General features: G+C 48.6%; 1 protein-coding gene across 1 annotated transcript; it reads left to right on the forward strand.

The window, feature by feature from the left end:
* Nucleotides 1-533: 533 nt before the first annotated feature.
* On the forward strand, nt 534-21,674 carry LOC119449958 (solute carrier organic anion transporter family member 4C1). Its single transcript, XM_037713275.2, has 9 exons — nt 534-1,746; nt 4,058-4,269; nt 5,708-5,804; nt 7,398-7,519; nt 10,085-10,246; nt 16,683-16,772; nt 18,419-18,611; nt 20,063-20,222; nt 21,471-21,674. The coding sequence occupies exons 1-9, from the start codon at nt 572-574 to the stop codon at nt 21,672-21,674; spliced, it is 2,415 nt and encodes an 804-aa protein (XP_037569203.2). The 5' UTR covers nt 534-571.
* The last annotated feature ends 1,862 nt before the right edge of the window (nt 21,675-23,536 follow it).

Genomic DNA, 23,536 nt, shown 5'->3' on the forward strand with positions numbered 1-23,536 from the left:
TGATTGCGATGGAGTGGTGTTTCGCAGACCACAAAGGGATGCCTTCCCTTAGTCTTCGCGGAACAGTTTGTACGTCCCTGCTGATCCAATGAGACGGCGGTAATAGCCACTGCAGTCACGTACTGTCGCCTCAGTTGACTAAAATTTACCGGTCCCACGTGTTGCAGACTTCCTACAGACTGCTTATGACGATGGCCCGGTCACTACAATGCTGATAGTTCCTTTCTAGTGCTCAGGCGACAGCGCGCACCGTTCCTAATTCCGGGAAATCTGGCCACGCCCATGTTCTCACCGTTCTTCTACTTCGCTTGGCGCGACGAAGTTGTGACTGTCCTCAAATGTGGCGCTTGGCGCTCAATTTTCCTTTCACTTCATAGGCATGCTAACTAAAATATATAATCACTATAATCACTATGACAGCACCTCTTCTCACTATGAGTATTAGGCTGCATAAAGTTGCGAGCGTTCATTATTGTCCCATGTTTGACTCATCACCGGGCTTCCTCCCTCTACAGAAGGCCAAGACGAGGTGATCGATCAGTAAGGACGTCATCAGGACCGGTGAACGACGATGGCCACCGATCAGGCAGGAAAGACCGGAAAAGCGAATGAAGGACCACCAACCGCAGCCGCCGTACCAGCTCCCACCGGAGCAGCGGCCCCCACGTCATTACGAGGTCCGGCGTCACCGATCGCTGCAGAGTCAAAGCGCGGCGCCGTTGCTCCCATTGCCGGTGTGGCGCTGTCTGCAGCAGTGCGTGGACCAGAGGTTCCTGCACTCGCCGCGCCGCCAACGCCAAAGCGCGCTGTACTAGCTGGCGCTGTGCCGCCTGCTAGAGTGCGTTTACCGGCTGCTGCAGAGCCGAAGCCGAAACGTGATAGGCCAGTTCCAGGGATCGTTTCAATGTCACCGCTGAACCCGCCGAGTCCGCTGGGTCCAGCAATCATAGCAACGCCGTCGATGACGCGCGGACCACTGGTGTTTCGGACAAAGAAAGAACAGGCCAGGCAAGCCCCGATTCCGTCGCCGGTCTCTCTGGGGCCCGTCCCAAACGATGGGGTCGCACCTCTTATGCCACCGGTGGGCCAGGGGGCTGAGCGAATGGGCGCGCCGGACGGCCTACGTGCCAGGGGAAACCAATTTCCGCCAATGTCGGCATCGCCATTCCTGCGACCCATGACCATCGGTCCCGGGGGTACGCCCGAGCTCGTAGCCTTCCCGCGCAGTTGGCGACATACTCGCGCCCTGCTTTCGGCGGCGTTAGGAGCCCAGGTCGCCCAAGCCACTCCCGAGCCGGAGCAGAAGGGACTTTATCCGGTTGTCGAGCTCGTCGACGACGACGACGACAGCCCGACGAGTCTTCCCGGTAGCCCTCAACAAGCGCCGCCCGAAAAAGAGGATGAGCAGTGCGGCTTCTTCTGGTTCCGGCCGCCTTTCCTGCGCGTCTTCCGCACTCCCGCCTGGGTGCTCTTAAGCCTGTGCTCGATCGAGTTCACCCAGAGTTTCGTCAGCAGCGGCGTGCTCAGCGTGGTGCTGCCCACCATAGAGCGGCGCTTCAACCTGAGCAGCCTCGAGACCGGCATCATCCTGAGCGCGTTCAACGTGATCAACTGCCTGTTCATCGTGCCCGTGGCCTTTCTGGGGAGCACGCGCCACAAGCCGGTCATTATAGCGTCCGGCATGGCGATCATGGCGGCCGGCTCGTTTGTCTTCTTCCTGGCCTACGCACTCGCGCCTTCCTACGCGTGAGTCCCACTTTGTATGGCAGGGAAAACGTCACATGGTACTCGGCTTCAATGTGTACCTCAAGGTGGAGGGAAGGAATCGCGTTGATGCATAGTATACGCACGCACACATACACGCATGCACGCACAAAACGGAAGAATGGAAACGGTGTGTGTGTGTGTGTGTGTGTGTGTGTGTGTGTGTGTGTGTGTGTGTGTGTGTGTGTGTGTGTGTGTGTGTGTGTGTGTGTGTGTGTGTGTGTGTGTGTGTGTGTGTGTGTGTGTGTCGGTACTTTAGAGGATAGATAGATAGATAGATAGATAGATAGATAGATAGATAGACAGATACATAGATAGATAGATAGATAGATAGATAGATAGATAGATAGATAGATAGATAGATAGATAGATAGATAGATAGATAGATAGATAGATAGATAGATAGATAGATAGATAGATAGATAGATAGATAGATAGATAGATAGAACGTTTGTTCATGTCAACTTGAATGCAATAATATGCAGGCCTACCAAAGTCTCAAAGGGCTTGAGTGGCAGCGCCTGGTAGACAGCGAACGAGGGGACATATCTATAGATAAGAGCTTATTACTGAGCAGTCTGGGGCGCATCAAAGTTACTTTCCAATACAAAAAAGTATGGGTTTTTGCGTGCCAAACCCACCATCTGATTAAGAGGCACGCCGTAGTGGGGGACTCCGGATTAATGTTGACCACCTGGGGTTCTTTAACGTGAACCTAAATCTAAGTACACGGGTGTTTTCTGCATTTCACCCTCATCGAAATGCGGCCGCCGTGGCCGTGATTCGATCCCGCCACCTCGCGCTCAGCAGCCTCACACCATAACCACTGAGCAACCACGGCGAGTTACATACCAATACAAAGCTCAATCTTGTTATCTGATACCGTTTTACAAAACCGGGCGATTACCATTTACACATTCCTACCGTTAAATCGCCACTGTAGGAGGTTTTTAAAAATAATGAGGAAAACGTCCAGGTACAATTACAACATAGAATAAAAAAGTCCGAGCAATTCATCATAATCATCATAACTTAGCGACTTTTCACCTAAAATAGAGCGTTTTGGTCTATGGCCTGGCGAAGTTGTGGAAAAAGAATATTACCAACTCTGCTCCTGCTGCTTAGTCGCATCTCAGAAACGGCGATGTCAAACCATATGGTCGATAAAACTTCCCGTGTTGATGCTATTGTCTCTAGATAGCGTTTTTCATGACATAAAAAGGCTTAATATATTCATACTTTATGTACTACCATTGGTTAATTTGCTTAAAGTTCATGGGCAGCAGAAAAAGAAGAGCTTTCTTGTCGTCGTCGTCGTCGTCGTCGTCGTCGTCGTCGTCGTCGTCGTCGTCGTTGTCGTCGTTGTTGTTGTTGTTGTTGTTGTTGTTGTTGTTGTTGTTGTTGTTGTTGTTGTTGTTGTTGTTGTTGTTGTTGTTGTTGTTGTTGTTGTTGTCGTCGTCGTCGTCGTCGTCGTCGTCGTCGAGCCATGTATTCCTGATCTGGATCATGGTGGCACAAAAATAATTGCCCTCTGCAGAATTTCGAATTTGGTTTATTCAGGCGGATTAACCTGAAGATGTGGACGTTACTTCGCGATAAATACCAGTGTGCCTGGTGGCTATTTAAAGATTCACAAAGAATTTTTTATTCGCTTTAGGGCACATGTTCCAGTCGTGAAATTGAAGCCAAACATTATTAAGTCATGTCTGCTTAAGACTAAGGCCACTTTCGAGCTATCCGTCCTCAAAATCTAACCGCTAAAAAGTGCATTCGCGTTACGGTTAACATCATCACGAACTGCATGACGCACGCTCTTGCGGAAACTGTTAGCTGGAACGATAATGTATTTCAAGCACACTATATGGGGCCGGATATGTCGGAAATGGTGCTAGTCTTACAATTTCAGTTAAGTAAATATGACCTCACTATCTGCTTATTCGCAATTTCGTAACTGCAACATGCACCCTAATGTAAACGATAACAAAATAAGTCTTTCAATTGTCTTAGATACCTCAAGAATCCAAACTTGTCATGAAAGTAATTTCCGCCCCTTCCACAAATGAGCAACGCTATATGTCAGAGGCGATCACTGTTGTTGTTGTTGTCGTCGTCGTTGTTGTTCTTGTTGTTGCTCTTGTTCGAAACGGGAAAAGGAATGGGTGGTATGCACGTGTACATATATTGCTATTTTCGGCACTGGGTGACAAAATACTGGGTGTTGGTGCACACGTATTAGTGGCATATATATATATCGTCAATTCAAGCGACGCCGTTCTCTCCTTCGCTCTTTCAGCTACGGCGCCGAAATGCCGGACCTGTGCTACGCGACGCCCCCGCCTCTGAACCAGACAGTGGACACGTGTGGCGAGCAGAGCATTCGCGACTTCCGCTTCCTGCTCATTCTCGGCAGCATGCTGCAGGGCGCAGGCGTCACGCCACTCCACACGCTGGGCATGTCCTTCCTGGACGAGAACTTACCCGTCAGGCTCACCTCCCTCTTCATCGGTGGGCAGCTCCTTCCTGTACTTCATTTTCCTACGCTCAATCGCCCGAAGGCTTTACAGAGGTGGAGCATACTATAGTGTTCTCGAGCGATCACTTTCGGAAATACTTTCGCGAGATTTCGCGTGACTATTGGTGGACGCGCATCGGCATGCATCGACAGCGTTTCTCCATGGCACAATTCCGAGCGCGCTGTCCTGGCAGCATCTAGGAAGGAAAAAGAAGTGAGCATCGCGCAACACCAACGCGATTGAAGCCAAGCGTGTCGGCCCAACACGTGATAGTCACGTCTGAACCGGCGGTAAATTTTAGGGCTCCCGCTCTGCATGCAGCGCTGCGGCAGGGCCCCCGAACAAGTGCTCATTAAATTTACACCGCCGGGCACCAAACGTGTCGGCAAATCTCGATTCTTGCTCCGTGATCTCGACCCAAGAGGTCACGTGTAGGGCCGACACTGTCTGGCTGCTTGACGTAATGCTCGCTCCTAAATTTCTCCTTCCTCCATGCTTGGCAGAGTGCCAGAAAGTGTCCCCGAAAATGGTGGCCCGCCGCCTTGGTCGTAACGTTGTAGGGACGGTGACGACTAAAACTGCCAAAAGCGTGAGTTAAGAATTCCACTCGTTATCAGACGAACTGCACAACGATAGCGGCAATCGCCAAATCTTATCTCACGGGTCCAGTGTGTCCGCTGTTTACTTCGATGTACTCGTGGCACATTCTACAGCGATCACTGGTGCTCGCCTACATTCGAAAATGTATACAAGAGCGGTTTCGTCCCGCGCGCTGTCTGGTTAGACAGGGCTCTTTCTCAATGCATCCCGCGACAGCATTCATTAATGTTTGGATACAGTCTGCCTATGTCTTGCGCGTAACGATAGCCTGATAACAGTGATAATCTGGTGAAACGAATCAAGTTTAGAGAACTTTTCCTGTCCCCAAACGACCGAAATACTGGAGAATAATGCGAAATCGGTTACGTCTCATTGACGCACCGGTGCTTAGGCTTCCTTGCGAAATATAAGGGCAAGTTTCGCTTTCATTTTCGCCGCTATTAATCAAGCTTTTCCCGCCAAAGGAATTAAGATTAAGTTTTGAAGTTACGTTTTAGTCTTACTCTTTAGCCATTTGCGTAATCTCGCTTCTTGGTCATTTGGTGCTTCTTGGTAATTTGGGGGAAAATAGCTGCGTATACGAGCCTGGACGGATGGGTACTTGGGCGTCTTTTCGTCTTGACAATTATTGCTTGTTGCTGACAGGTTGGCGTCAAAGGTGACCGCTTGCGTAGAATTGACTATAAATGGTGCTAGTATAGTTTGAAAGTGTACAGTGTTGTAATGCGGGGTCGTCCATTTATTAGGATAAACCGAAGAAAGAAAGAATTACGCATACTTTTGTTAAGCTCAATGCTACCTTCTTTGTTCCCTCGCCCCTTTGGTTGTAGGAACGTACAGTGCCATGGCCGTGCTGGGACCCGCCTTTGGCTTTCTCGTAGCCGGATACTTTCTGTCTGTGTTCGTCGACTTGAAGGACGTGAGCCAGTGAGTACACTGTGCATGACGCGCTTCTCCCTTCTAAGCCTTAAAGCTTCACTGACACATATTTTCGAAGTCGTAGAAACTCTACCACGCGCTTGTCGCTCGTAAATGGTTCACACTTGGCTAGTATATGGAGGCCGGGAAACACTCGTAAGGTTTTTTTAATTTGAAATTATAGTGGGGGGTCTCAAAATGCCGGACCTGGCATCATCAACATTATGGAGACGTAATGACGGAACCAAAATTTACTGACGTTGTGTTGCAATTCGGTTATATAGGAAGATGTTGCTGGTAAGAAAAGTAAACGATAGTACCACGTGCGTTTCTTCAACACATCAACGGAGCGAACCGATGTAGCTTGACGTCATGACGCCTTGATGCAGAAACCGCGAATTGGTTCGTTTACAAATGAGTATTACTAAATTATTTATGGCGCGCTGGCACTTGCCAGCATTTTTTCTAATGATTAGGTCGTTTGTACATTCATTTAACGCAAAAAAAAATGCTACAAGGATTCTAATAGCAGGTTCTGAAGAGTGAAGCGGACTCTTTGTTTCTGCAGATCTACAGCTTCCGACTGAGAAAATTTTTTCAGGAGCCCTGCGGCCCGTTCGAGAGTCACCGTTTTCGCGCGCGATGTGGTCTGGTAACTTTTGATAGAGGACTGCATACACAAGTGTTCGCTGTATACAACGTAAAATACGTCTTTCGAGAGCCCACCATAATCTGGAACAAACTGGTGTGGGCCGGTGCCTGGACGATTACCGTTGCATGCGCTTCGTCGATTGTCTTCGGTTCATATACTCGCTTTGGTAGCTCAGCAGCTATACATCCAAGGCTTAGTTCGCCGAGCATGAAGGTCGCGAGCTTCATTCGCGGTTACCGCTGCCGTGCCACCGACGCATTCAGATGGGGGCGCAAAGTAATTAAACGCACGTTTGTGTATTTATTATATCGCTACCCGTTTCAAGATAATTTAACACAGCGTAGACTTGAAGCTATATGAGGCGTTCTCCATGGCATTCAAGGCGGGGTTTGAAACTGGCATCGAGCATATGACGCTCTGGCACAAAGGTCACGTGCTCAGAGGCACGTGACCGCGATTTTGATTGCCTTGCTCCGCCAACCAGTTCCACTGCAACGCCACATTGCAGACATTGTAGAGCCAGGTGGCTTAAACGGGTCTGAAGGCGAGCTCGTTGGTATGCATCCATGGTGGAAAAAAGTGCGCCAAATACAAGGACAAGAAGGAAGAACACAGGACGAACGCTGACTGCCAACGGTTGCTTTATTGTTCGTCCACAAATATATCACTTGAAAGTTGGTATATATATATATATATATATATATATATATATATATATATATATATATATATATATATATATATATATATATATAGCTTGAGAGGAGCCAGGTGGTCCGCGCTCAGCACAAAATTGAGACTTTAAGACCCGTGTGTAATATAAAACGGCGTTTCTTGTGTGTCGCAGGCTTTGGTGCTGTTAGCTGCTACCTTCCATTTACTGATTTACTGTTGCGACTGCAGTCTCACTGGAACAAATGGTAATGATCCACTTGTCACCATCTATATAGGCTCGGCCTGACAACTCAAAGTTCGGTGTGGATTGGTGCATGGTGGGTCGGATTCCTGGTCGCGGCCATAATGGGCGGAATCGTCAGCGTACCGATGGCCGCTTTTCCTAAACACCTGCCGTGTAAGTTGACGTTACGTCAAATATGCGACGCGTTATTGTCTTAAGGAACAACATAGCGGATGCGGCGTCGTTTGCCAGGAAGGTGACAAACCTCCTGTGCGCTTTGCGTAGATGTTGAAATGGCTTTATCGCTTATGTAACATATCGATCCTATATACATCATACGAAATGATGTTAACTTAACAAATCAAGCACGGCTGTGGCCTGTGGTACCCAGGATATCGAGGGGACGACTGCCTGACCACCGTGAATAACAGCGTACGCGCGACGTTGTAAAAATTCTCTTCGTACACATTATTGTGGTGTATATGGGGAGGGAGAATGTATCTACGGTGGAGACCAGCAAGATGTTACTGCAGAGAGACCTCTGTATTGTTAGCTGTCTCTAAAAATGACCTGAAGGACTGCCGAGTTTGGACCCTCATAATGCATGCTACCGAAAATGTCCGGCAAGGGTCTTTTTTCCCATTTGTAAACATTTATGATTTATCTTAACCTATGGCATCCCTGAGCGGGATATCCGAATTCAAATGACAAAAATAAAAAATAAAAGAAAATCATACGAGGGCGCCTCGTACTGATTTCTTTTAGGTCGCTCAGGTTTCGCTATACGACTACGCCTGCCGATATGACTATTGCTTTCCTCAGTTAAGCATCGATCCATATGTGCTAAAGTCACAAGCTAGTTAATTGGTTCATGGCGTGATTTTTGCAGCGTGAATCACTGAAGTGCGGAAAGAAAAGAAAAAGAACGAAGGGGAAGCGATAGAAGGACTACACTAGCCCTTCGCTCACCCTTCGCCAACCGAGAACGCCTGTGTCCCGTGCATTGGGGGCGCGTTAAAGATCCCATGATGGTCAAAATTAATTCGGAGTCCCCCGCTACGGTCAACCAACTCGCCCGAGTGTACGTTTTAGTTAATTCTGTATCTTTTGACGTGTCTCATGTTAATCGCGCTGGCATTTCCGGCGGATCTTCAACTTGTTTTGGCCAGTTGATCTCTGCGGAAACATGCGAAGGTGAATGTATACATAAATTCACAAATACAGCGGAAATCTGAGGTGCACGAGACTACAGAGGAAACCGGGTTCCTCGGAAAGTAAGCTTCGAAGCTTAAGAAACAAAATTTCACCTTGCCACAGAACATAATCGCACACTGCCACCTTTCTGGTGCATTCACTCTGAATCTTGACTGAATTGAACTAACCAGACGACTATCAGATCGCAGATCTAGATGGTATTTTCTTTGTGTGGACGGTGCACCTTCAGCGCTCCAGCGAAGTCGTGCACGTGCTCATGTTTGCATGAAGCCAAAGAAATCCTTTCAGAATCTGTTGGCTTTTCATATGGTTGTTAGTAAAAAAAAAATGGCAGCCGATGCACGAAGTGAATGCTGATGATGGAGCGAAGCTCCTTGGACAATTACGGCTGCTGCTTGAGCTTTCGCTTCGGGTCTTGCTGCCGTTGCCAGCGTGCTGCTGCTTCTCGTGCTCGTAGCTCGGGGTTAGCTTCGCGGTGTTGCCGTTGCGCTGCCGCGTCTCGTTCTCGAAGTGTAGGATCAGAGTCACGACGTTTGCGTTTACGTTCGCGCTCCTCCATACTGCAGTGCCACGGCCGCTGGATGCAAGCGGACACGGTGTGTGCGCTTGCATCCAGCGGCCGTGTGTGCGATGCAATGCTAAGTGTAGCGACAGCGACGCGGCACCGGCGCAACACCTGCGCGCGGTCGGTATGCGCGCTGCGTGCGCTCTGCGAACGGTTCTGCGCATGACGTCGTGCGCTTGCTCGGAGAGGGGTTTCGGAGCGGCGCCGGCGCAGCGCAACTATACAGTGGCTAGCGCAACACCTGTGTGCGGTCGGTATGCGCACTGCGGGCGCGACGGGGAGCTACGACGACGATGGCGACAACGGACATCGTGAGAGCCTAAGGAGCTTCGCTCCTAAAAACATTGACCCACTCGGTTCCCCCGATTCTCTTTCCCAACTGCGTTGCAAACATAGATGACGTACAGTCACTCCCTTTATGACAGTTAACTCGGAAGCGCGTGCCAGGCGCTATAGACGGAGCACTCTGGCTGGCGGCTGGCGCGTTGTCGTAGTTTGTAGGTTTAGCGGACGCTCGTGCTCGCGTGTCGTCTGCTGCCGTGATTACCACATGGAATCTGGAAATGAAGAAGCATGCTTTCATACGCCTGCGCATTGACGTATATATGGTCTGGCAGTTGACTGCAGCAGACGATGCGCGATAGCAATCAGAGTGTGCGTCCGCTAAACCACGAGCTATCATGCAGAGTGCGCCAGCCGCTCGCCATCTCCAACTGTGTCGATACTGTATCGAGTGGCCTGCGGGCCCTTGTTTGACGTCATAAATCTTGGCAAACTGTATACCTGCTGGAAACCGATAGGAAACATGGCGGTGCAGTGTTAAACTGCTGAGAAATAGGGAGCCTACATGCAAAGGCTGTTTTGCATGTAGGCTCCCTACTGAGAAACGGTGGGCACATGTCTCCGCGATGCCGTGGTGTGGAGGAATTGTAAGCGCGCCCTTTTATTGACGTGCGCAGCGTACCATCAATGCCAGATGGTGCGTCGACTGCAGGCGAACAAGGGCTATAGCGAGCAGGAAAGCACGTACGGCCAGTACATGATAGAACTCCCGCGCTCCATCCTCTCGCTCCTCAAGAACGTCCCCTTCGTCATGATCACACTGGCATCGGTCACCGAAGGTACGTGGTTATTTGTTATTATTATTATTATTATTATTAGTAGTAGTAGTAGTAGTAGTAGTAGTAGTAGTAGTAGTAGTAGTAGTAGTAGTAGTATCATTATCATTATTACTATATGGCAATCCCTTTCAAAACGGGGTGGCGACAAATAGTCACTTAGCCTGCTTGATCTAATCAAGTAATCGATAGGTATTTATCAGTCTAGCATTTTGCCTATATCTTTTTGTCTCTTCCTTAAAACCTCTATAGCTACTTTGTAGCTATAGATATAGATATCTATAACTATAGCTACTAACGGATCCGGTGCTATCATTTTATTATCTGATTTTTTCCATCAATACTCTAAACATATCTTGCTTATCTCGACTGCTGACCGGTTAATGCCTCCGTCTGCTTTAAATCCCAGCGCTTCTGGAAGGTGGACGTTTCCTACCTGTCTCGCTGGGGGTGAATATAGGTTCCCATGCCATAACGATGTGTTGGTTTTCTCCAGATTTTTGCGGCAAAACACTTAATCTCTACCCCAGGCACCATCTGTCGGCGCGGCCTGCGCAAGGACTGCGGGTTTGATGACGTCACAGCTGATAGCGAGCGAACGCTGGCGACAAGCATGCGATAAGAGGCCGCGGCCGTTCATTCCGCCTGTCCCCGCAGCTCCTGCAAAAGATGGCGGTCACCTACAAACGCTGGTCTATATAGATACTTTGAAAGGCTAATTCACTATTATAAACGTGCCCTTTGCTGCATAGTTTCATATACAAAGATACTTTGGAAGGATATCTCGCAGCTGACAGTGTGTAGCAGTTAATCCTATACGAGGGAGTCATGTGTAGTGCACTGATTTGTCAGAACTTCATTGAACAACCTTGTTGAAGTTAACTTTATTATCGCAAGTCTTTTACGCGGCACTGATTAGTCTCACTAAGCCTGATTTATATCATTCGACTGCTGTCAGACCTTTATTAACAATGAAAGCATTCCTTGAACATTAAAAATAATCACACGTGGTATGGTATCTCCAAAGATCGGCCAGATTAGCAAATTAGCAGCATGCATACGCCAAATTTCCGATATTGATTTAAGGAATGGGAAATAAGTGATGAGGTGAAGTATCTGTGAACTTATAAGAGCAGCTTACGGCTCTAAAGAAACGCTGTGAAGCTACCACTCGAACGGAACTTGGCCGCACAGAGAAACAGGCGCTACAATAAGCTCGGCCAAATCACTGAAAAATACACGCACTCTGCCCATGACTTCGCACGTTTCCAACGTTGAAAGACTGCAGCGTCTTTTTTTTTTTTTTTTGTACTAACCTTGGTATGACTAATGTTTTTCGATCCACAAAAATCTTCCGGGAAATCCGTCTCACTCTAACCCGCTAAAACTCATTTGGCGCATGAGGAGCAAAGCATTGGGAAATGGCCCACTTAAACAGAGCTCGACTCCTGTCTCCATGTTTTCAGTGCAAATAGTTTTATTTTCTGCGTGCCTTGCCGTAAAGCCCAGAAAGTACGGGACAAGTTCGCGCATGTTAAGCGCTTCACGAAAAAAGTAAGAGCATGATCTCCGAGACCATGCAGGTTGCACACGCGCCGAAGATCTGGACCCACGACGCGAGTACGCTGTAATACGCGGCAAGATAGCTGCTCCGCCTTCTTGGTCTTGATGGATGCAGTTGGAAACTAGCTTGATGCGGCTCTTCGTACGATTTCACTGAATGTCGGACAGCGTGTGTAAACGTGCCACGTGTCTTCTGCGAAACACAATCACTGCGCGTTAAAGGAATACTAGCATGATATTTTCGACTCTAGACATTTTTGAGTGAAACGAAGATCCTATACCTCTAAACCCCAGAGCAAATACTGGCAAGCCTCAGAGCTCCCTAAGTTTTCTACTGCCATTTTCGGTTTCGTTTCCCACGATGTTACTGTGTCGTGACGTCATGACGCAGAAGGTGATCACGTGGGAGCCGGACGATGCGATGGTTTGGACCCTCATAAAGCCGACCGATCGTCTCCAATGCTGCTATTCGTTGTCAGGGCCGATGTAGCAGCATAGCAGACGGACGAGTGAGCCGGAAAAAAAATTATGGGGTTTTACGTGCCAAAACCACGATCTGATTATGAGGCACGCCGTAGTGGGGGACTCCGGAAATTTGGACCACCTGGGGTTCTTTAACGTGCACCTAAATATAAGTACACGGGTGTTTTCGCATTTCGCCTCAATCAAAATGCGGCCGCCGGGGCCGACGAGTGAGCCGAAGCGAGTGTGAAAACCTCGAAGTGCCCTGCTCCCACCAGGGTATCGAACCGGAACTGAACCAAAATCTGCCGGGAAAAAACGTTATTTTTGCTCGAACTGGAACTGAACCGGAACTTTGCGATTTTTTTTTTTTTCACTCCGGAGCGAAACCGAAACGAAAAAATAACTGTTTTCGGTTCAGGTTGGCCACCTTTTCTGTAGATTTTCATTTGTGCATTGCCTTCATTTGTGACTCAACTATACGCTGCCTCATTTCTAAATACACACTACTTTCCCGTGATTTTAAAAATAGCAGCACCTTAAGTATGGTTTTCCGCGTATTGCGTCAGGGGGCAGATTATAGGGGTTCTTTCAACGCGAAAATATTTGCATCGCGTCCGAGGCGCGAACTTGCCACACTGTGATGCGTGCAAAGTACCTGAGACAGGAGCGCACATACTTGTTGCTTATCCCCACCGCAGGCATTGATCTCTTCGTTAGCACCGCTTAACAACAGGCCGTTCAGTGAAAAAGTATTAATGGGTCATTGACCGGACATAACAATGAAGCGAGCCATCAGGGCTCTCGTAGAATATTTAGTTAAGACAACCTACATTCAAGGCTTTGAATAGGCCCTTCAAACCAGAGCGGGTAAATAATCACATTCTACTTACTGTTGTCATAATTACTGCTCAGTCTCCCATTTTTCTCCTCTTCCCTTTCCTCCTGAGCAGAGTAGCACGCTGGAGGATTCTCTGCGTTTCCTCAATATACTCTCCTCTCTCTCTTTTTCTCTCTCTAATTAAAGCATCACTTCACATTGAGTCAAGCATTGGTGTTGGATCTGCATAATTCTTTTGTAACTACGGGTGGCCTGAAGAACACGCGTAATTTTTCAGTGCAGCTTAGTAGGAGCGTCAAGCTTGTGCACAAAATAAGTTTGTGCTATTTTCCTGTAATTATTACTTGGTAATGCAAATGAACTTGAACCGGTTCGAAGCGGTTTGAACCGTAAATATTTCGCTCCGGCACCACAACGAAAACCGGAACGAAAAAGTTACAGAGTGTTGCGAAAATCGACGTCCGAGGGTCCACTAAGGTTCCATGTATGGTGCCGTGCCAGGTGCGAAGAGGAAGAGTCATCCAGGGAGATTACAAAACTGTTTTATATACACTGTACATGGTATTTTACAAGAAGGGCTCCATGATATTTGAGCCGTCTACGTGCTAACATCTTTGCATGTCGTAGCGTTTTACATCTCCGAGCGTTCTACATGGTCGAGCGTCTCTACATCGTCAAGCGTGCTCTACATGGTCAAGCGTCTAGCGTCCCCACAACACTCAAGTCCCCTGTTTTATCCCTTCCGTTTCCCTCTTTCACTCGACGAGGGAATACACTTTAGTTCCTTTAGCCAATGACAGTCTTTGGTCAGGAGGCCATATCCCGCACGTGATGTGTCGTCGTTTCCCGCCGGGCTCCGCCTCCAATCTTGCTAGGTCGCCTCCGAACACAGGCAGCGGTTGACACCTTGGGAACCGAACGTTGATGTCGTTCCCCCGGGATTGCCAGACATGGGCCCCTTTCAAGATTCGCCTCTCCATAGCGGTCAGTTCGCGGAACCAGGTAGGGCGGTGGCTGTCTCGAAAGGCAGCAGTCGGCGTAGCGTCGTCGTGGTTCGGGCGGCGCTGGTAATTCACGGGACCGCACCAAGGGGCGACGCTGCCGTTTAGCCACGCATGAGGTAGCCCGGGGACCAACTGCTAATCCCTCAGTCCCAGGTGACAATTCTCGGCCGCCAGAAAGGGGCGCCAGGTTGGCGCGTCTGAGTCGGCGCCGGCCTCCTGTGTCCCGAAGGACCGCCAGACACAACAAGAGGCACTTAAGTATCCTTACGTGCATTTAATGCGAAAGCATTCTGGGCGTGTCGACTATATCGACGTCCACACTATTTCGACGCCCTAGTCACGTGACATTGTCACATGACATCATCACTTGGTCATTTGGCCTTGAAACTTAATGTTCTTACTTGGTAACGTGACTATGTCACATGACGTGATCACTTGGTCATGTGCTCAAATTGGGCAAAGTCAATTTTGAGGGCGGGCCGCCCAAATTTTGAGGGTGGGTCACCCAAATTTTGAGGATGGGCCAATTAAATTGTGGGAGTGGGCAGGTCGGTTTTGATCGTGGGTGAACTCAATTTTCGAATTGGGCAAAGCCAATTTGGTAGTGAGTGTGGCGGCCAGGTCGGTTTTGAACGTGGGTCAACTCAATTTTCGAATTGTTTAAGGTCATTTTTTTAGGGGGGGGGGGGGGGGTTGTGGGCCACCACCAAGTCAATTTTGGTAGTGGGCCAGATCGGTTTTGAACGTGGGTAACTCAATTTTCGAATTGTGCAGTCAATTTTTTTAGTGTGGACCACGCAAATTTTGGGAGTGGGCCAGGTTGGTTTTGAACATGGGCCAACTCAATTTCGAATTGGTCAAAGTCAGTTTTTACAGCGGAGCTGTTAAAGTCGAGCTTGGTTCGTGCGCAACGATGTTCGCAGCATAGCCAAGTCGGGAGAGGGGCAAGTGTATAGCGAGAGGGAAAGCTCTCGAGAGGGAAGAGAGTGTGGCGAGGGGGGAGGCGGGAGGTGAGTGGAGAGGAGGACCGGTGGCACAGGTGGCAGGGCGGAGTTGAGCGGGAGCGGAGCCAAAGCACAGCCGCGCCGAGCGCACGTGGTATGACGTCAGTAAGGACGTCAACGCTCCCTAGTAATAGACACGCTCTCACTTCGGCGGGCCTCTCTCTCGCCCTGGACTTTCTCGACGTAGCGCAATGGCGAAGCCGACCGCTAGAACTCCCGAAGAAGAAGCCGCTCGATTAGACGCCGTAGGAAGCGGCTCGTGAGCGCGCTAGGAAACGGAGAGCCGATCCCGAGCAACGGGCAACGGAAGCAGAAGCCAATCGTCGCCGAAGAGAAGATGCAGGTGTTCGAGCAAGAGAAGCAATAGCCAAGCAATAGCCAAGCAATAGCCAAGCATTAGCCGAGCAATAGCGATAGCCAAGCAACAGCTAAGATATACACTAGCAATAGTGATAGCCAAGGAAAACGATAGCCAAGTAATGCTTAACTCCATTAAACCTTGCTTAGCTTTGATCCTGCTTTGCTAAACCACGCTCTTCTTCGCCTAGCTTTGCACAACTTTGCTGAGGCTTCCCCTCAGGCCCACTGGTCATTGGTGTTTGCGATAGCAACACCAATGACCAAGCCACGCCTAATTTGTTTGGATGTGGGCCACGGCGTCCGTCCTACGCCGTGGTTGTTCACCGTAGGATTTCGCTGTGCGAGCCACAGCAGGTCCAGCGCCGGGAACGTGACGTTATCACTTGGTCACATGGGTTTTCTTGCCATCGGATGTTAACGCAGGACGCTCGCCGGATTTTTCACCTCATGTGACATATAAGACTTTCGCCTTATAAAAAAATTTGGTTTGACGCTCTGGCTCCCCCGTCCTGCGTCATGACGTCACGACGCAGTAACCTCGTGGGAAACGAAACCGAATTTAGAAAAGCTATTATATTAAGTTATTTAGGGCGCTGACCTTCATTTACCTCAAGAAATAAGAGTCAAGAGTATCATGTCAGTACACCGTTAAAGATGTCCGATATCTGGCAGACGAGACGTTGCAAAGAGGGCAGCTGGAAATGCTGGAACGTGCCACAACCTGCTTGGAAAGCCGATCGAATTTATATGCGTTGTTTATAAACGACTAGTACCTGTTTTTTTACGCGCATGTTTTTCACGCTTAATATTCACGCGGAAAGGACGGGTGCTCATGCGTTATTGCTCTAATCTATACGATAGAAGTTTCAGCGGCGTTATTTCTTACCAGCCTCGGTGACTCCGTCGCTATAGATGGCGTTCTGCTGCTGGGTTCAATTTCACAAGCCTGATTTTGAAAACTGATTTTCTTCCCCTATTAGAAATACTGGTTCTTCAGATGTGAAGTCCAAATTTGGGAGGGCAACGAAACTGTCAGAACAATTGGAAGTTTCTTTATTGCTCCTGTTCTTTTCTTAGGATATTGAAGGTGCAATAAATTAAGAGTATACAATTTATAAGCTTCAATAGACTGCATGAACTTGTTTGACGCCAGAATGGGATAATGTGCACCGGTGTGTTTTGTTATGCTTCTCTTATTTTTTCAGCAATGGTCGGCACTGCCGTTGCTGCCTTTTCGGTGAAGTTCTTCGAGGCCGAATTCGCTATGACACCTTCAAGAACGGCCGCTGCTCTGGGTAAGACGCTTCGCTGCTCTCCCTTCTACGCGTCTACAACAAAAGGAGTGCTGGTCACTCCTTTAAGTGGCATGTATCTATGATAGTCCCGTACTCCCTCGGCATTAGCGATAACTCCGGAACGGGAGTTATGGTCAGTCGAAAAGGAGTCAAACAATGGATCGAAGTTAAAAAAGAATATTAACTCCTTTCATTCAGTTGCTTGACTCCTTTTCGACTAACGATAAGTCCCTTTTCAGAGGTATCGCTTTCCCCGAGATAATATACGCTCACTCTGCTGGGGCAAAGCAGAGCAAACCTACTTAATCACAGGTGTGCATGGCATTCACTCTACGGCAAGGCTGCAGAGCTTTGAGAAATTGTTACGGGACGAGCAGGTTGTCTCCCACGAATTCGAATCTCGTCACTGTGCCGTCTCTCATAGTGGCACTGTGGCTCTCGGCGGTTAAACACAACCATTCCCTGGCACTGCCTGGTACGTGCGTGCGTTTTCCTTATTTAGGGCTACGCATCCGATACTTTCAGTTCACGAATGGCGTAGCAAGGAGACTCTCAGTGCTCCTTCTATTCTGCAGGTGCGAAAATTCACGCCATTTATTCAGGGCATTCTTTTTTTTTTCCCCACAACAGGCGTCATCTATCTTGCGTGCGTTTCCCTTATTTAGCGCTACGCGTCCGACCCTTTTGAGTTCCCGAATGGTATACGCGTATCAGCGTGATTTAGCGTTCCTGACAGTATAGTGCAGCGAACGCATAACATCCTTCATAACGTGTCAGGAATGCATAACGCTCGCGAATCTATAGAACTCCAGTGAACGTGCTCGTGCGAGAATGCGCACAAAGCTTGCGATTCCGCGTCACCATGATTTTCTTAGAAAATGTTCGAGAAAGCAGCCGTTGCTGATGGCGAGCTAAACCACCTTTTTTATGCGGGATAAGGCAAGATGTAGGTTGATATTGCCACGGTTGACATAGTCCCGCGTATCCGTGCCTAACGACGATTCGCGCATTCCATTTCAATCTCTGCTACTAATAGCTTATCGGTCTCGGCTATTGCATAGAAGGTTCGGCTCTCAGTCGGCCATATAAGGTCTTACTGCTCCAGTCGCGAGTAGTTTCAATCAATAAAATGGTTGGGGTTGCGTGAGCCACATACTGCTGTCGCGCGCATGTTTGCCAAATCGCCTGAAATGCTTCTATAACATTCAATTTGGCTCCCTTCGGCAAGTCGCTTACGACAAGATTCTCACAGCGTTGCTTACGGAGCAGGCTCTTGGTTTATGCGTATATGCGAGGTGATAATTTTTTAAGTTTCCCGGAATTTTCATAAATCGCCTGTTAACAGATGACATAAGTCCCGTCCTTGAGCTGGAGTATTTAGAGAGGTGGACATTGATTGCACGAGACATTGAAACATATATTCAACTAATTAAAAAAATCACTTATGAACTTCTCAATCAATCACTTAACGGCACATATTGCAATTTACGAGTTGTAGCCGATGAGTTTGCAAGGCGTATCCTCTTGAAATGAATTTCCAGATTTATATACGTATTGTTAAATAATATACGCGAACTCGCTAGCATTCTCTGATCTGAAAGTATTGTGACGAAGCATGCTAACGCTAATGGAAATTGGCATTGCAGGCAGCATATTGATTCCGGCTGGCGTAGGAGGGACTTTGATGGGTGGCGCACTGGTGTCCAAGCTGGACATGACCATCCGCGCCATGTTAAAGTTGTGCTGCGTCACGAGCATCATCCCTTGGCTCTGCATGTGGATCTTCCTGCTGCACTGCCCCAACCCACACTTCTTCCACGGGGAAATTTGGAGCAGCAAGTGAGTCTCTGGACAAACAGCGCAGAAGCAGTGTTTACATATACCCGCAATGAAATTGTGTATCTTGTGATACACAATACACGACCATTTATGTGCCTATATACCTTTAATACCCATATCCATCCAATATTGTATGTGTCGCCACATACTCGCCTGCTGATGAAAATGTAGTGTTTAAGGACAGCGCTACAGCTCGCCGATGAGCCTGGTGCGACGTGTTGTGTCAGTGCATGGTCTCTTGGCTCGGAACCGCTTCCAACAGAATGCATTATCTGAGCTAGCGAACGCGTCAACGCTATACGAATGACATTGTCATTTGGCAAGCACCGAATAACGCGCGTTATTCGGTGCTTGTCGAATGTCTCGCAACATTTAGACGATTTCGCCACAATAAACGCTTCGTTCTGCAAAGTTCATTTATACAATGTGGTACCTGGGCAGCACCGCGGGTGCTCAATTTTGCTTCCGTTGTTTGACAGTTTTAAGCACTATAGCTATGTCAAGACATTTTAAAGCGAAGCTTTCTATGTTTCACCGATTCGTCCGTGAGCGCCGAAAACACTCTACAGGAAAGCCAACTTACACAATGGAACTATCAGCGCATCTGTGCACACAATAGAACAACGGCGCACGACATACGTATCGTAGAACACTACAGTTTAAATTCGCATTTGTACTGATAAGAACAATGGGAACTGCAACGCCACGCTACCCAGACGAACTGTACACATCTGCATTGCATTACGCACGTCACGCAATGCATTCTCGGTCGTCACCATGGGTATGCATGCCGCGGGTGCAGCGCACGGCCAATGAGGCTGCCGTACGCGAACGTAAACGTGATCGTGCCCGTAAGGCCGATCCCCATGTATCTGCAACGGCAGAGCCTCTGACCGTCTACCACAGCGATCACAAGGCAATATTGTGCAAGTGTAGAGCCGTCCGTTAAAGTGTGAGTGTGTGCGTGTGCGTGTAATCAACGGCTACATGATCTAAAATAAAGGCTATGCAACTTAACGAAATGTCTTCATTCAGCTTCAACTTACAAAACATACAATCCTTAACAAGCAATCAAATCACATATGCATCGCATCGCATCGGGTCGCTCAGCAGTTCTTGGGCTCGTTGCGTGGTCGTTGGCTTTGGACTTTGACTTTGATACAGTTTGCATGGGAGAAAGCTTCGCGTTCAACCATCTTCCTTTAAAAGGGGGGCTTTGATTTTTGACAAGTGGCTACGGCGTCAGTGTTCCTCTGCTAGAAACAACCAATCGGCGCAGTGCATTTCATCGCTGTGCGCCCTATACGCGTTATTGTGCCAGGAAGAACCTGGAGCCGGCGAAGTGATTTTTTACGAATCCGCTATGAGTGCCTTCGGCGTTTGACGTGAACGGGGCTGAATGTTTTGCTGACGAGTTATATGTGTATACGCGACACTCTATTCGTACCCAGCCGCAGTGTGGCTTTCACCAGCGAGTGCAACGAGAACTGCCACTGCGGGACGCAACTGCTAGACCCCATCTGTTCGGTCGAGAACGTGATCTATGCGTCGCCCTGCTTCGCCGGTTGCGCCAAGAAAGAGATCGTGCCGAACCCCGAGGACACAAACTGGGTGAGTACACCCAGCTGAATTCGAGGGTTGCAGGTATTTGTAAGCGCGTTCAGAATGAGAATGACCTCGGTAGCAGCAAAGCGAAAATTTCATACCGTGCTTTGGTTTGGATGGAGCATATATAATGTAACTCAGTATGGTCACAACTCTCATCCGGAGTTCTCCGCCACCATGTTCCCCATTGCTTCAGTGATGTAGCTTTGTGCTGTGTCATCGTCGATTGTTATTATTTACCCGCCGTGGTTGCTCAGTGGCTATGGTGTTGGGCTGCTGAGCACGAGGTCACGGGATCGAATCCCGGTCACGGCGGCCGCATTTCGATGGGGGCGAAATGTGAAAACACCCGTGTACTTAGCTTTAGGTGCACGTTGAAGAACCCCAGGTGGTCCAAATTTACGGAGTCCCCCACTACGGCGTGCCTCATGATCAGAGCTGGTTTTGGCACGTAAAACCCCATAATTTAATTGTTATTATTTGAATGCGCGCCCTGCGGTTATTAGGAGACAGCACTTATAGTAACCCGCTTATCGTTAACTGCGTTCCGTGTGAGATACGAAACGTCATGTTTTCCGCTTTTGGTGGTTATGTGTATTTAGTCGGCACCTTGCGGGTGGTGTCACCCCCAAGGTGCCGACTAATCATGGGTGATGTCGCCACCTTCGCTGTCGATGAGGCTGACGAAAATGTCTCGGATCAGACAGCCGCTGATAGCTTGAGACAGTGAACGATTCTTCTGAGCGCTCAGGCATGAGGCATTAAGTGGCATTGAATCGGTTCAGTCGCGAAAATCTCTCAACTGCATACGTGTTTCAAGGTCTAGTGGAGAGCAACATTGCAAGTTCGGCCGGTCTCGTGTCATTTTTCTTTCTTTCTTTCATTCTTTCTCTCATTCTTCAGCGTCGGAACAACACACCCCTTTTAAGTTAAGCTGCACGAGAGACTCTCTGTGACAGTCGGCGAGCTAACTTTAAAGGTTCTTATCTCAGACGACAGCACACAGGTACAGTGTTAACTGCTGTTCAGATTGAGGAGCATCATTAGTGCAAAGAGCATCATCACGATGCATCACCACGACGTAAAACACCGCGATGCATCAGTAGTGAATGTTGATATGAAAGGCTAACTACCACTGGGAAAAAGGAAAGCGTTATGGAATGGTCGTTATTACAGGGCGTGACCACCATGCTTGAAAGAATGAACGTTGTCGGTCCCGCTAAAGCGATCTGCTCCTCGTGTTCCATGTCGCAGGATCTGCAAGTGTACAAGAACTGTTCCTGCGTGCCGACCCCGCCTGGCGCGCCGATGAATGAAACCGTATACGATTTCGATGCGACGCGTCTGAAGTGCTCGACCAACTGCAACCTGATGGTCATCTACATGGTCGTCATATTCATCTGCGTATTTTTCACTTTCTTCAGCGCAGCTCCTGCCATTACCATCATGATGCGGTGAGCAGCGGCACATGGGCGTCAGCGAAATGCCCAACCTTGCGTCGGGTATTTCGCCCGGACCCGGACCTTCTCTTAATATTCACGCTGCTCCCCCCCCCCCCCCCCCCCGCCCTAAGTTGCCCATAGGTTTTGAGCAACGCAACTGCATCTGAGGGCCTCCCCTTTCATGTGATACGTACACCACGGCACACTCTAGGGGGAGATTATGTAATGTGTACTTGACCCGGTGGAGGCCCCTGGTGAGATTAATTGTAGAGCAGATGTCCACCGATAGGGCCCATTACCTGGTACGTAAGAGCTTGCAATGTGAACCTTGCGAAATGGGTTCCAATATACCAATGCATTTCACACCTGTGACTGCGACTGTTAAAGCACCTCTCGCCAGGTTTGGGCATTCAAAAGATACAGGCGCGGCGCATATAGATGGAAGTTCACGCGGTGGCAATAGTGCTTGTAATGTATCAAGCAGCTGCATGTCGCGAAAGTCGCTGAAGTTTCAAACAGTTGCAAAGCCCGCGTGCCCTAGAAGTAGCCCCGCTTTCAGGCTGAGTCAAACTCACACGCACAAATGCCTCTACATAATACACACTGCCTGCAACGTCACCGATTATGGCACGTGACCTCTGCAAATCGTCCAGTACAGAACGCGCTACACCGCTTCTGGAAGTGCACCGCGAAGCAAAAAAAAAAAAAAAAGAGGAAGAAAAACAAAGAAAAGGTGGGGCTCGCGATGTACACGTGACGCGGTCCCTCGAAAAAGTCGCTTGCTGACGCTATATATAGTCGAAGCATAATTGGAGAGACTGTCTACGTTGGCAGTGAAGCTTGCCTCCTGGCAGCATGGCCACGCGACATTTCATTTCTCCTCTTTTCTCCAATAATGAACCAACTTGAAAAATTCTTGCAGTAGTAAGTTCCCTAGACAGCGCCCTACAACTTGCAGTGTACAACCAAAATTTTTGATGGATTAAATGTGAGCCATTGGCTTCCTAGGAGTTGACGTTTACTTGCATGCCTCTCGAGCACGTCTGCTTTTGATCGTATTGGAACGCGATAGACTTACTTACGTACAATGGTTAATGGTTCAACACTGTTCACCGCCTATTTGTTTCTTTCCCAACAGCTGCGTCGAGGAGAAGGAGCGAGCTGTGGCCCTCGCTGTGAAGTGGGTCAGCGTCCGCCTGTTCGGTGCGTGCTGGAAGGTTGTATTTGCAAAACCTGCTTGTGTACAGCCTGTGGGAACATGAAATAATGCTGTCGAAGATATCAGCCACGCTGTTCTAAATGTGAACGATGACAATACATTCGTGGTTTTCCTATCGTAAAAAGGCAGGTGAGGGGCCGAAGACTGAAACGCAAGCACTTGCGATCATTAACCAGGCATAGCCCGAATATTCACGTCGCTCGCGTACACTGCGGTTGGCCGTTGCCACGGCGATTGTCTCGTTATCGCACCTATCGCTATCGTGTATGGCGGTTTCCCGAATGCCGGCCAGTGAACAAAATTTCTTGCGTATACGAATAGCCTCACGAATACGAACCCTTTCCTTCATCGTCGCTATACATGTCCAAATAGCAACATTTTTGCTCCTCTTAACGTGAGCAGCCCTATGTTGCGTGGCGGGGCTACTTTGGCAAGTTAGCGCTGATGCGGTGTCCTAAAGGTAATGTGTAATGTAAGGTAGCGCCAAAAGTAATGTCCTAAATATGGAGCTGTCTGAAGCACCGAGAGTTCCTCTGTGGTCCTCTTTACGCAGCCTGACGATAGCTCACGTGCACGGTATACATACCCTCATTCAAACATATACAATCTTCCTTGCGGTTTCCATGGGCTGTCTTGCGCACAACTGACATTTTCGCATC

Source organism: Dermacentor silvarum, chromosome 4 (assembly GCF_013339745.2).
Source record: "Dermacentor silvarum isolate Dsil-2018 chromosome 4, BIME_Dsil_1.4, whole genome shotgun sequence".
Classification (NCBI taxonomy): Eukaryota; Metazoa; Arthropoda; class Arachnida; order Ixodida; family Ixodidae; genus Dermacentor; species Dermacentor silvarum.

What these genes read in the sequence shown, in the direction of transcription:
- LOC119449958 (XM_037713275.2), top strand. Translation starts at nt 572, where the DNA reads ATGGCCACCGATCAGGCAGGAAAGACCGGAAAAGCGAATGAAGGACCA. An exon ending in TTTTCCTAAACACCTGCCGT is followed by an intron (nt 7,520 to 10,084) that starts GTAAGTTGACGT and finishes TGACGTGCGCAG; the next exon opens with CGTACCATCAATGCCAGATG. An exon ending in AAGAACGGCCGCTGCTCTGG is followed by an intron (nt 16,773 to 18,418) that starts GTAAGACGCTTC and finishes TTGGCATTGCAG; the next exon opens with GCAGCATATTGATTCCGGCT.